Source organism: Parasteatoda tepidariorum, chromosome 3 (assembly GCF_982258835.1).
Source record: "Parasteatoda tepidariorum strain Cologne lab strain chromosome 3, Ptep-v5.0, whole genome shotgun sequence".
Classification (NCBI taxonomy): domain Eukaryota; kingdom Metazoa; phylum Arthropoda; class Arachnida; order Araneae; family Theridiidae; genus Parasteatoda; species Parasteatoda tepidariorum.
The window spans coordinates 52,936,273-52,951,310 of NC_141757.1; the positions used below are offsets into that span (position 1 = coordinate 52,936,273).

Below are 15,038 nucleotides of genomic sequence, written 5' to 3' on the forward strand. Positions count from 1 at the left end.
TTTTTTCTCCTTCCTGATCAGACTTAGTTTATAACACCGCTTACTTTCGCTACATTAAGAACTTAGTATTGAAGTTAAAAGCAACACAGCCGTAGCCGATTCCGGCCCTTGTACTATTTAACTCTACATTCAAGGCATTCCATTGTTTTATGCATCTTCTAGCTCGAAAGTCTTAATATGCACATTACCCAGTTATTGTGCCGATTAACTAGGTTAATCCGTTAAAGTGATTTTCTGCAGTTTACTTAGGTAATGCTTGCATTTACGGTTTTCGTATCGTTTAAGTTGAAATCTGTCATTCTATCAACTAATTAGTTGATTGTTTCATTATATTTATTGACTTGAGTCCTTAAATAATGAAAATATAACTGGCATAATGTTAATTTCCTCAATTGTAATAATATTTTAAACCGTTTTATTCTTTTTATTATATTTTTTCAAGAGATTGATGAGTGTTTGCTAATTAATGTCAAAGACTAATGTGTTGATTGTTTGTTTGTAGTAACTGGATTTTTTTTTCAGACATTGAAAAATAAATATTTAAAATAAACATTACTAAAAATAACATAATTTTAATTTAAGCGTACGGAAACGTTGCTGTTGTTCGATCAAAAATTTTATTCTCACTTTTACGAGAGCCAATTGGTAATATGCAGATACAGGCCGGGATAGCGTGGTCGATAGGGCGCTGTGGGCCCATGTCCGAGAGTTCGTGGGTTCGAACCCCGCCGGCCGAAGACTTCCCGTGTAGTAAAGCGACTGATGCACGTTAAATCTGTCGAGTCACAAAAGTCTTCTATGTTCCCATAACAAATCAATACCTCTGGAGGTACTGGATTGTAGATCGATCGTTCTCTGATTCAGGTCAAAATTACGATCTGTGGATGAATGTATGAATGGGTCCGCCCTATAAACGTGTGCGACGTATGGTGTGGCAGAAGTCGAATTCTTGGCCATAGATGGCGCCACTGAAAAAACAAGAAACGCACACTCTGCCTTAAATTTGCTCGGTATCACCAAACAGGCTTGCCCGTTTGGCAAGTGGCATTAGAAACAATATGCAGATTATCTAGGTAATTTGAAGATTGTCCTGGTAATTTGTGAAAGTGAACAATTTTTGGCAATTAAACAGATCACTCTAGTTAAACTGCTAATCAGATATATAATACATAGATTAGTTAGTTTCTATACTTCAGCGGTAGCACATCGACACATAAATAACCAATTATTTCAGCATAAAATGACAAAGAAAAACATACCTTCTCAGTTATCATCAATTGGAATCTATTCTACATTTGCAGAATGTAACATTTGCCCCGTTTAGTTATCTGATTCTTTCGAAAATATTTTAAGTAAAATCGATAAATAGATGTTTTGAATCTCCTTTTATGACCCCTGCAGTGACGACACTTAGTAAACATAAAATGAAACGTAGATTCAATATTAATGTCGGCCCTGATCTTGCGACTTTAGTTGCCCGTATTTCGCATTGATTTGCAAATAAACGCATATAAAACGAAATAAACTGTAGAAAGCTCATTAATTTTTGTTTTGCATTGCCATTAAAAATAACATTAAAAGAAATAATTATGCGTTTTCAATTTATGTCATTATTCATTAATTTTTCTATAAAGCTCTTAAAATTATCGTTATGTTAGGGAAAAAAGTCTTTTTTATCAGATTTTAATAATCTTATTAGATTTTTTACATAATTTTTCTAGTTTCGTTAATGATATTTTTTACAAATTTTAATTATTTCCTTGAAAGAAAATGGAAATACTGTTCGTTTGGGCAAAAGTAAACGTAAATGATGATCTTATATTATTATTATAATGTTTTCCCGTTGGGGGAAAAATGTAAATTGATAATTGAAGATAAAATTATATTTTTAATATAAAATCAAATACATATTTTTAATATAAAACAGTTAAATTTTTGAGTTAGAACATAATTAAGTAAATTACAACGTTTTTGCCTTTTTTCAATATACATATAATTTTTCAAGTTTTTGGCAGTTTTTTATTAATATGATTTTATTTAGATCCAGTGGCGTGCAGAGTAGAGATGTTTGAATGACAGAGTAAATTTCCTGATTAGAAATTCTTTAAAAGAAGAGATTGGATTAAAAAAAACGATGATCTAAATCCGTATTTTAAATTCTTCTTCTTTTTTTTTTTTTTTTTTTAATAATGAAAGTGGAAATTATTCTTTAGTAAGATATTTTTTGTTTCTCACAAAATATTTGTAACTTTTTTTTCTTAAATAAAAATAATATTTAAATTTTTATGTTATAAAACTTCATCAGGGAACTTTTAAAATCCTATTTTATTTTTTACGAAATATTTTATATATTACAAATTTAATTTTGTATTAAAAAATAGTAAAAGATTTAAAGTTTTGGTATCCTTAATCTTTAATTGAACGCCATCTCTCACTGCACGCCACTATTTAGAACAACTAAAGTATGCGTTGTATAAACATTATTTAAATTATTTTCTTGAATTGGATTGAGACTTTCACTTGATGTCGCCATCTAAAATGTTTCATAGTATTTGTGCAATTAAAATAAGCATCCCCGCAAAATAGCCCATGATGCAAAAGCTCGTTGTGGGAAGGGGAATCACGGAGGCCAACGGCATGATTGCGGCAATGTGGTCAGAGCTACAAGCAGACCGCCTTTACTTTCCAGACAACCCATTGATCAGAAGGTGGGAGGGCTTCATGCCGCCACTGGATATAGAACCCCGATTCTTTACAATGACCATTTAGTCATCGAGTCATCTGACCACTGAGTCATCGCAGCTTAAATATGCATTTATTTACATGATATTTAATTGAATTGTGATTTAATTTCACTGTAAATGTAATAAAATAATTAATACATAGTAGTAGTTCTTAGAGTTTTCTCAAAGTTACCTTTTTAAGTTTGAGGAAACAACTCTCTCTTAAAATAATAATCAACAACAATAATGGTAATTATAAACATTACGGAAATTTGAATGTCAATGTAATCTATGGAATGCTCATGTTTTCAGCTTCCTTGACAAAATTTTAGTTTTGTAGCTACAGTTATGCCAAAGTAGTGGTAAAATAAAAGGCTTGCTTGTAATGTGAAAAATAAAGTACTTTTACTATAAATTTTAAAATAAAAATTTTTTCTAGCATAGAATGTTTCAGAAATTGCAAGGCTTAGTGCTTTCACAAGTTTGTCAGATTTAAAATTTTTTTTGAGAGCCCTATGTAATTTAAATAGCCAGTAGGTTTTCATAGTTTTCCCTCAAAGGAAGAAACTGATTATTGTTTCGTTTGCTTTCATCAAAACAGCTCAAATACTAGTATCCACAGTCAAAAATGCAATAAATTGAAGAGAAAAAAGAAATTACCTTATTATTAAACTAAGCACCTTTATTTTGCAAAACAAAGCCGTTTGATCGATCAGTGAAAGCGGTCCCGATAATCTTATCTAGAGAGATTTTTAAAGTTTCGACCACTGTTTCTTCAATGCAAAACAAGAGCTGGGCGAAGTCTCTTAACTGTTTCGTTTTCTATGTAAACATTTCACTCAATTTTTACTGATATTCGCAGCCAGGAAAGTGTTTCAACCGATTCCGTTTATGTAACTATTCCGCTTGTTTCTTTGTGTAAGAAGGAAAAACATCAAAATCGGTATTTGTTTCTGTATTTTTGCAAAACACCAATTCCTTACTAGAGAGAAATAATAGCAGTATTTTATTTACGTCACACTAGAGCAGCATCATGGGCAATTTGGAGGTCTGAGAAACATTCCTAAGAATGATTTGAAAACATGCCATTACAATATTGATGGCTCTAGGTAGCACGACTACCTGCTTGCGAAGTCGAGTACTTTACGGTAGAACATTTTAATGAGGATCGATACCTCGCACCCACGGTCCATTCGCAGGTTGATCAAAGTTTGCTACGCTAAATGACTGTAGTCAGTAATGCTCACCAGAGAGAAAGTAAGTAGGGTGCTCTACCCTTTGCTCTCTTGTGTGCTTCGAGTTTAATCTAAGGCTTAAATTCAAACCATATAAGAAAACAAAGGGTGGAACACCTTGCTTATACTAACTTTTATGCATAAAAAAATAAAATATGAGTTATTTTTAGAAAAAAATAAGCACTTCTTTTTCAGACACAAATCCTATTTTTCCGTTTTGGTCTTATTTTCTCTATTTTGGTCCCTTTTTTTTAGCTTAAAATACTATTAAAAGCCAAGCAATATGATTCTTTGGTATTATTATACTACTGCCTTATTGTAATGTCAATGAAATGATATAATCATATCAAACGATTATTGACAAATTTAGCTCGCAACAAACGATTTCTAAAATTATAAAAAAGAAAACAATTTTTTTTTCAAATAACTCAACTTTGATTTTATTCTCCCTTAATATATAAACGCGAGTTCTGAAAGTTGTTTTTTGAGTAATATTAGGCTATTTGAGTTTCCTTTCATAAAAGGATAAGAAACAGGGATAAATAAATGGAAAAGAACATCGTCAAGCATATCATTAAAGTAAATAAGTAAAAAACTATTGATTATGAATAGAAGAAGCATAACTGAGCAATTTATTCGTAGGTAATTTCAATATTCTTAGATTTTAAGCATTTTTTAATAACTTAGTTATTTAATGTGAATGTTTAAAACTACTAAAATGATTTTTAGTTAAGAGATAGTTTAAATTACTTATAATAATAAATTATTTTAACTAAAATTATGACGAAGATCAAAAATATAATATATTTAAATGTACATATTTAACATGAAAAGAAACTTTATTTTGTTTTGCTAGTCTCAACCATTGCTGATTCATGTGATTAATAATAATTTGTTTTATTTTTTATATATCAATGTATTTTAAAAACTTTAGACATTTTAAGAAATTTGTCATTAGAATTTTGAAGTAATCAAATTTTGTAAATATTTATTTATTTCTGGTTTAATTAACGATTTGGAAATTATTAACCTTCTTTTTCTGTTCCAATTTAAAATCTAAATTAAACTTTTTTTGTTCATGATGCGTTAACTATTTTGATTAAAATTTATCAATACAAATAGATTTTTACTTGTTTTGTATTATCCGAAATATTTACTTTATCTTTAATACTAGTAGATTTAAAAATCATAGCCTTTAAGAAAAATCCTTCAAAATAAGGAGAACACGTTCTTGTTCAAAAATATATGTGATAGAGATTGTTTAAAACGAATAAAAAGTACTAAAAAAAGTTAGAAAAGGGGAGAGGAATGTTTTAAAATAAATGTCTGGTTTTAGATCTTTGAAAACTATGGATATTTCAAGAAGAAATACTGAATAATATTAATTAGGATCATGTTGTAAAATTGATGTGATAAACGTTTTAACAAGAAGTGTAATTTAAATGCAAGACAAAATTATTCTGTTTTTCAAAAAACAAGATGGAAACAAAAAAAAATCACTTATCATAAGAAATAGTTTAAATGTTATATTCTCGAATACTATTTGACCTATTTCATTCAAACTTTGGATTTTGCCGCATAAAAATCACTTTCTGTGTGAAATTTTGTACTTCACAATTCAATTTTTTTTCACTCATTATTAAATAAAATTTAAAAAAAAATTTTTTTTTATCAAAAATTATATTTTGCATAGGATTAAGTTTGAATAAAGAAATTTTATCTATACATGCAAAAATAATTCAATTCGCGCTATTTGAGTCAGAGGTATAACGAAAATTGCAAGGAGTAAAAGTAACTCGAATGAGTTTATTCAGGAAAAGTGTAATACTAAATATTATTTGCACAGATAAATTAGCATATTAGTCATAGGCTTCTCATCAAATTATGGGGATTGAAGGAGTTTCAATATGTGAGAATTTGTTAGATTATTAGGTCAATAGTTATTCAGGTAATAACATTCCCCCTCCCCTATTATAGTTTGTAAAACTATGGGATAAGGTGAAATAAGTTATAACAAGAAATATTTGAATTGCTGGATTTGGTTTTCCGATAAAAACTATGGAAGACGATTTCATAAATAACTTTTGAAAATTCTGTAGTTTCTTTATATTAAATTTGATTTATATTTACTTCGAGATTTATTTTAAAAACTTGGCTTATCAAAATCTTTGTACACACGGATGTACTTTTTTTTAAAAAGAAAAATTATTGTATAATTTTTTTTTATTTCACTGACTACATTTATTTTTTACTTTTAACAAAAGATGCACTTGAACTTTTTGTCTGATTGTATTATGAAGTTTAAAATAGCGTAAGTAATTTTAATCCCACTTATAATATTTTTTTATTGCTCTACGATTTCAAAATTCTGTTCAACGATTAACAAGTCTTTTTCCTTTTTTTAATTTCTCTTGAATTTAATAAAAATTTTATTTTTTACAGGAGAGATTGTGGAAAACGTTTAAATCCATTTGTCGTAGATAACTGATATTTGATTCCGAAATTCTGTTTCGATTTAAAAAAGTTATTTTTAAAAAATTAATTTATCGATTTCCATAAAAAAAAATTACTGCTGTTGCCTTTACCGCAGCTGTGAGCATATTTCGCCGCACGTGATACTCATTATTCTTATAAGGCGAAGGCAAGAACTATTTGATAAAAAAATATGAAATTTTGCTCATTTTTAAGGAACAGTTTGTTGTGAAAATGTTACTGGTGTGGAGGTTGGTTTTGTTGTTATTTAATATCATAATTTAATTTATTTATTATTATTATTTTACGCCTTCATTATTTAGCTTAGCTTATTTTCTTGAATCACGTTTTGTTGCTGTTTCACCAGAAGTTGCGCTATACGACTAACTTTGTACTCTATTATAAATTTTAATATGTTAAAGTTTATATAATAATTTCACATGAGTTATGTTGGTAGATAACAATTCCATTTTAATGTTTTTTTCTTCTTCAGAAGTTAAAAAACACAAATAATTTTTTATTACAGAATATATTAAATTAAGTCTGACAGCTCATCCTAGAAAAATTTCTTACAATGATCTGTAATAAATGATTAGTATTTCATTTTTTAAAAAAATACTTTTTAGTTACAATGTTTTCACACAGAAATAGAAAAAATGTATAAATTGTTAATTACTGCTTTTGAAAACTTTGAGTCAGCATAATTTATTTGGCATTTTTAAAGTATAATAATGTTTTACGTTGATTATAAATAATTGCACCTATTTCAATTATTTCACTATTTGTTCTAATAAATAATTTGATTTTCAATAGCGAAATTTCAAAATACGTTTGTTGTAATTTTAATATTTGTGTAATGCTAGGGTCTAATACCTTTATTAATAATTAGGTTTTCTTACAATTTTTAGATTAAAAATAACGCCATAAAACATGACGGGTCAAAATAAATTTTTCTTTTCATTAAAAAAAAATAACTATCTGTTTAAAATAAATTTTTGAATGTATTACTTTTAATTTTTCTGATCAGTTGGTCTGGAAAAAAACTATTTAAATTCTTGAAAATTTAATATTTTAGCATTTAACTTTTAAAATTATTAAAGTAATTTAAATATTTTTACCTATATTTATATTTTGTAATAATTTCTTGTTCTCTTCAATTGCATTCGAAAAAGTAAGTTTAAGTACAAAATATGATCAACAGATGGCAGCGTTATTTAATGAGACAAGTGTAATTTGACACTTTTAGCGACCAATCATTCCCGTGGATTTAAAGCGCGTTTGTGGGAGCGGCGTCTGTGTGTGCGTGTGACTGAATGTCACTCAATAATTTATTGTGTGAAACTATTTCTATACTTTTCCGATCTTTATTACATTAAATGAGTTAGTCAATTTTGCCTGTGGAATGTTTGTGTACCGATAACGATTCTTCTGTTTTTTTCATATTTTCAATCGAATCAACATGGCGTACTTACCGTTGTGGCGCGATCCTCTTGCGGTTGGATTATGTGCAAAAATTGTGCTTATTGACATTTAAGAATTCTTGGTGACACGAAAACTGCTTGATCTACTCTTTTGGCTCTCAGGTTTGTTCTGCTTTAAATTTCCCATTGCTAATTGAATCTTCATTTTTAAATTGCCGGTACCATCATGATGGTAGTGCAGGCAAACAGCCAAACCTATTAAAGCGACCGCTCGATAAGCATCACTGTTTAGTTTGTTTACACATCCTTCTCTGTTAGTAATTTCTCTTGATTCACTGTTTATTCTAACAAAATAATGATGTGCGAAGCGGACATTAAAAATATAATTTGCTACTTGAGAGTCTGAGCTATAATTAGTGTTATTTAAGATTCATCATTTTATTTTTTATGCTCTTCATAATTCATATCAATCGGACAAGTACAAGCCATTTAAATCATCAACGATGAACGTTAAAAAAGTATATTTTCTTAGAACTCTCATTGGATGAAATTTTTTTTCGATTAAAAAAATAACTTTAAAACAATTGATATTTTAGTAGAGTAGGTCCTAACGTATTTTTGGTGTAGATTTTAACGGTTAGGTAATTGATCCTCTAATTTAGTTCCACTGGGCTTTTTTTTAACTTTTTAATGTGAGAAAATTAGCTTTAAAAATGAATTTATGTTGCTGTTTGAATAAATATTGATCAAAGAAATGAGAGCCATTTATCGCATTTATTTTATATTTAAATTTTAATTTTTTGATTGTGTTAACACATATCTTTTAAGTAAAAATTTAATGAACTTTAAGTTATTAATGTACTCATTATTCTAAGAGTATGTTTCATATCTGTCATAAAGTTGTAATTTTCTGTTTAATTTGTTGATTTGAAGTTAAAAGCCTTTTGTTAAAATTATTTATTTCAGTTTTTTCATCTTTTTTTTTTAATCTAAATTAAGTATGAATTATTAAATTAATTCTTATGTTCTATGACTTTTTTATATTTTTCATTAATTGTATTATTTGTAATTGTTTATTTATATTTTTCATTATTTGTAGACACTATTTTAAGGTGTTAATTTTACAGTAAAAAGAAAATCTAAATAAAATCCGAGTTCATCTGAATACCATTTAAAAATGCACTGTGCTTTTATTTTTATTTATTTATTATTATTTCTTTGAAGTCTGGAGCATTTGTTCGAATTTATCAAACTGTTTCTGTAATTTTTCTTTCCAGTTTACAGTTCTATGGAACTAATTATAAGATTTTGAATGTCAAAATTAAAGTTTTATCATTATCCATTTGCTTTCGGTGACTTAATCTTTTTATTAATGAAGCAAATTTACTATTGTGCAGTGTGCCCAACAAATTTTCAAAAACTAGTTGAAATCTTGATTTTCCGTGGTTGTAAAAATTTTTTATAGGTTGCAATTTATGTTTTACTTAAGGAAAAAATTAAAACTTATGGTATATGCTTACATAAATATCTCTAAAAGCATTAATAATTGTAGTTATTTATTTTATTTCTTAAAATATTTATATTCTTGATAAGTATTACATTTTTTTTTAAAAATTTTATCGTGCTATATCGACTTTTAAGTTGATGCTGTTTTGAGTTAAGTGTAAAACTTATTGAATGTTAAGTTCTTGATTTAATATTGTTTAAGGCTTTGCTTTAGAAATTTGTGTTTTACCTCTTAAGATTCATTAGCATTGCAGAAGTCTGTGTCAGACTCTATTTCTTTGATTCTCTTTTACTTACTTTAAGGAAAAAAATTACAGGAAAGATTTAATATTTAGAATAACTATATATAAACTAATATCGTGTGATAATACTTTTGTATTTAAATATTTAAAATTATTGATTTTACTCATACTGTTGAAGCTACCTAAATTGTATTTGCAATTTACACTTAAATATTATCTGTGCATGTAAAAAATATAATCTATATTAAAAGACATTAAATTACTCAAAAATTTTGAAGTTTATTAATGATTTAATGTAGAAAAATATAGTTTTAATGAGATGAAAGATATTTACTTCTTCAAAGAAAAAATTTGCTTATTTTTATGGTTATATGTTTATTTTAAATAATTTCCAGGGGGGGTCAAAATTTTTCCTATTTGTATACCATCTACCTATATTTTAAAATTCAATAAATAACCAATAATATTTTATAATTCAATAAATTGACTGATTCTCAACTTAGGGCTAAGTTCCAATTTAAAGGTGTAGGAACTGTTGCTTTTAATACACCCAAACTTCCACCTTTATTAAAATATACTGAACTTAAATATATTTAGCAAATAACCATGAATTACATTATAAAGTTTATATTTCACCATTCCTGAAGGCAAATACAAACTTTCTTCCTTACTATTTATTCCACTGTTTCCTATATATTTATTTAAAATGTAAAAATAAAATATGTATATATAATAAATATAATTGTAAATATAAATTTAAATCTATAAGTTTTTGTAAATTTAAATGTATTAGTATATCTAATTTAAAAATTAAAAAGATGTTCATTCGAAAAAATAATGCAGTGGTACTACAGGATGCTACTTAATGTTGTAACACTCCAAAAAGTAGTGGTATATTTTAATCCTTTGGTTAAACAATCGTTCTCTCATTATTCCAGTGAGTGGCACTGTCTATGAGTGCCGACAATTTTTGTTTAAAGCAAAGTATTAAGAATCAGTTTATAGATGGAATTGTAAAGATTGATGGTTAAACAACTTTTCCAATGCAGATTTTCTGAAGGTAGAATCTTTAAGCAATTAAAATCTTTTGGATTTAATAGAACATTTATTTATTGAACTGTAAATCGATCATTGGATGCTAATAGTCTTAAAAGTTGACCAAGGTCTAGTTGTCAACGCTCAGTTCATACAAAAGAGGGTATTAAAAGAATTTGTGAAAAGATACGAAGACATCCACATTGTTTTGCTAATAAAATGGCTGTAGAAGAGAAAACGAATTGGAGAATGATGCAAGTTATATTTAATGAAGACCTGGGTTTTTGCCCTTATATAAAAGAAGAGTTCAAGGCTTGGCAACTGCACAAAAATTAAGAAGGTTATAAGATGTAAAAAATTGCTGAACCGGCACGGTAGCAAAAGTGTTGACAGAATAATTATTTTCTGATAAGAAAATATTTTGCACAAAACAAAGTTATAATGCTAAAAATAACGTTGTATACTCAGCAACCTTTGATGATGTACCCGTAAGTGTTTGAACTGTACAACGCTTTCAGAACAAAGATACTGTAATGGTTCGCCTACAGTGTCTAATAACGGAAAATTTTCTCAGAAATTCATCGATAAAGGAGTACAAATCTATGCTGAATATTACAAAAAGAAAGTTTGCCACATGTTGCATCTTAAAAAGATTGAATATTTCAGCAAGATTCTGCACCATCACACCGAGCCAAAGGCTATCAACACAAGCTTGGCTCCATGTCACCATGTCAGTTGCCCGAAGTTTATTAAACAAGAAGATTGGTCCACTTCACCTTCTTCTAAATCCATTAGGCTATTGTGTTCCGGGGATTCTAGTCTTAAATTAATGCTAAGCAGCACTGAAGTTTGGATTCTCTCAGAGCTCCTTTTTTGCGTGAATGGGACAAATTACATCTTAAATTGACAATGGCCTTTGGACAACGATATAAGAGATTATCTTTAATAATCGATTAAGATGGTGGTCAATTCAAATAAAATTTAGAGATGAACTTTCAATTATAACGTTCATCATATTTGTGTATTTATCATTTTCTATTTAATATAGGTACAATAAAAAGATATTTGCAACAGTATTTTGTAGCCACCTTGTATTTTGCAAGGTAAACTATAATTACAAATTTTGATGGAATAAGAATAACCTTTGTTTCATTCTCATTATAGATAGGCATGCTTAAAGATGAAGATTTAACAAATAGTTATCTGGCCGAATTGCAATTTGTTTTTTGTAAATCAGTAATAAATATTTATTTTTGATTTATATATATATATATATATATATATATATATATATATATATATATATATATATATATATATATATATATATATATATATATATATATATATATATATAAATAAGTATAAATAGTTTGAGGTGAAGGAAAAAACTATAATAGAAATATTTAAGATAATAAAAAAAACTGAATATCCGCTATTAAAAAAAAAAACTAAAGTCGTAAATTTGAAGAAGAAAAATATCCTCTTAATTCTAAAAACTAAACTTTAATGCTAAAAATGATATTTTCTGGAAAAAATATCCATGAAACGTTAAAAGAGATATATTCTATCAGAAACGCTTTTAAAAATGCAATCCTATCTTAAAAACTCCCATAAAAAAGATTATATACAAAAGCAAAACAGAAAAAAAAAACATCGATCTTAATTTTTTAAAGAAAAATTTAAAGCTAAATATCTTAGTTTTCTTATTACCGTATTTTCAAAAACAGAAATAGAAAGTGAAGAACAAAATCTAATAGATACCCTTTTAATGGCCGTGTTAATAATAAAAACGTTTATAAAAAATGTTTTAAAACAGAAAGAGCTCACCAAACAAAAATCGCTCTTACTTTTTAAACAAAAAATTTAAACGTTAAAAATCACAGTAAACCTTATTCATATAGCCGTATTTTTTAGAAAAAAGTAGCTGAAGAGTAACGTTCATTAGAAATGTTCCTTGAAAAATGCTGTGCCATGATGATAAAAAAAAAGATAAGAAAAGTTAATGCAAAAGCAAAATAGAAATAGTAGAAAAAAATTGTTCTAGTTCAGAAACATAATTTTTAACGTTGGGAGCCACATTTTAAAGATTACCCGTTACCGTCTTAGCGTAGAAGGAAAATAAAAGAATAAAGTCTATAAGAGACGTTCCGTTAAAATGCTGCGCTATAATTAAAAACGAAGAACTGCAAAAACGAAAAGAAAAGTAACTGATGAAAAAATTACAGACTAAACAGACTTGCTTGAATTTTTTTAAAAAAAGCAGTACAAAACTAAAACTTATGGCTCGGTATAAAGTAATCAAATTTCATTTCTTCAAGTTCCGCTTATCCATTAGTCTCCCAAAACATTAATTAACGAGTTTAAGAACCTAACAAATCTGTATAAATACTATTTCTAATAATGTATAGTAAAAAAATACGATTTTAGATTATTCTTCATTATTTAAATTTTCCACCCAAAAAAAATTTGTCGAAAAGTACTTTTACAAAAAATATTTGGCCAAATATTCGACAAAGAGGCTGAATATTCGTTTCGTCCCTATTTAAAGATAGGTATGATTTTTATTTTTTAATTGTTCATTCAAGTATAAAAAACGAGATAGCTAATTAGTTTAAATTCGTTGAGCAATCTTTAAATGATTTTCTGCATTATTTTTTTAACTAACTAAAAGCAAAAAACACTTTATTCATCTCTTTTTTTGTATTCAAAAATGTAGCAATTAACATAAAATAATGAATATAATAAAAATGTAGATCAAAAAACTTTGTTTTTGTGCCATAAATAATCTTAAATTATTTTGGGTAGAGACCACTTTTTATTTTTTAGACAAAAAATACCCTTTTTTTTTTTTTGTTGAAAAGTATTAATTTTAACAATATTAAAAACACAATGACGTAGTGAAAGTTGTTAAAAGTAAAGAGCTCTTGAAATTTGCGGGAAAAAAATTCTCCAAAAATTTATTTCAATGAAACTATCTATATAGTATTGTGTTTTTTCTTTTTAATGACTCCAAAATTTAAAAAGAATTGAATTGAAAAAAATACATTGACATTTTCAACATAATGAGCCACCATCTCTACTTACACAATTTTCTTAAATTGAATCAAATTTCAAAATGGCACTCTTATTCTAATTTTGGTCCAGAAATTCTGGAAAAAAAATTTGTTTAGTTGTTTTATATCAAGAACTTTACTACAAAAAATTACCATGCGAACCTCTGCCATGATGGCAACCAGATTTTTTTTCTTTTGGTCGATATCACCTGGAACTAAGCCATTTAAATTTGTTGGTCATGTAAATAAACAGAAGTTGCTTAAGGAAGTAACTCATGCATTCTTAACATATTTGAATACAGGTATAGCTTAAAAAAAAGGAAAATGCATTAAAAAGAGAAGGACAAATAAAATTAAGAAATTTTTCTTCATATTTTTTAAGAATATTTCACTTTAATAATTTTTCTTCTTCTCTTTTCATTAATCTTCATTATTTTCCATATTTTTTCTATATTTTTATTTTAACTATTAGATAAATATAATTTGAGTCTGGATTTTTATGACCTAAAGAATACCTAAAAATGCCCTTAAATGGAAAAAATGTTCTTAGAAGTACGGAAAAATGTTTTAAATGCATTATTTTTAAGTAAAAATATTAAAATAAAACAATGTTTTTATCTTTAAAGTTACTTTCATTCATGTCAAAGTATCTTAAACAATATAATGCTTGTTCTAACGTTCATTAAAGAAAGTTTATTTAAAAAAAAGTTATTTAAATTACAAAAAAAGGAAAATATATTGACTCCTGAACACTCCCCCCCCCATGCATTTAGTGTTATAAAAATGAACCTAAACCGAAGAAAAAAATAAAAAAGGGATAAAGAATATACCAAAACCTTAAAAATTGCTCTAAAATGCAAAAAAAAACTAAAAGAGAAAAAAAGGCATATATCATCAAAATCTGAGCCCTAATTATAATAAACACTAATAGCAGGTGACCAAATGTCAGGAAATTTAACAAAAATATCTAAAAGTCAGGGAAAGGAATTAATTATAATTTCAGATACATGCTCCGAAATTTTTTTCCCAAAAATTAGGACTTACAAAATTTTTGGCTACTCTGAATAACTAAGTTAAGGGGTACTTAATATATACTGGAAAACTTGAAGAATAAATTGTGATTAATATTTTAAGTCATTTGGTAAATAATGATATTCAGAATCGTGTAGAATTTTTATCACAGTATTTATTCATCCTTTCTATATATATTGTGTAAACTTGTGATAAAATGAAACTATTGTTCGAAACTGAAATAATACTTAAAATTCTACTAGATTAGAAATTATTTCTGAGGAAGTATGATTTTAAAAACAATAATACTCAGATAGCTATAATAGATTTTTTTAAG

General features: G+C 26.9%; 2 protein-coding genes across 4 annotated transcripts in view; one reads left to right on the plus strand and one right to left on the minus strand.

Annotated features, from left to right (window-relative positions):
* The window catches only part of LOC107446079 (putative sodium-dependent multivitamin transporter), a 62,693-nt gene that overhangs the window by 38,899 nt on the left and 8,756 nt on the right, over positions 1–15,038 (minus strand). The window lies entirely within an intron of this gene.
* LOC107446086 (poly [ADP-ribose] polymerase tankyrase) overlaps positions 6,650–15,038 on the plus strand; it is a 100,937-nt gene continuing 92,548 nt past the window's right edge. Inside the window, exon 1 of one of the 3 annotated variants that reach the window (XM_087159331.1) lies at positions 6,650–6,681. In XM_087159331.1, coding sequence (XP_087015457.1) covers positions 6,665–6,681 — 17 coding nt within the window. In that variant the 5' untranslated portion in view covers positions 6,650–6,664. Of the gene's footprint in view, positions 6,682–7,654; positions 8,014–15,038 lie in introns of those variants that run through there. The other 2 variants (XM_087159334.1, XM_087159335.1) reach the window with 2 other exon arrangements.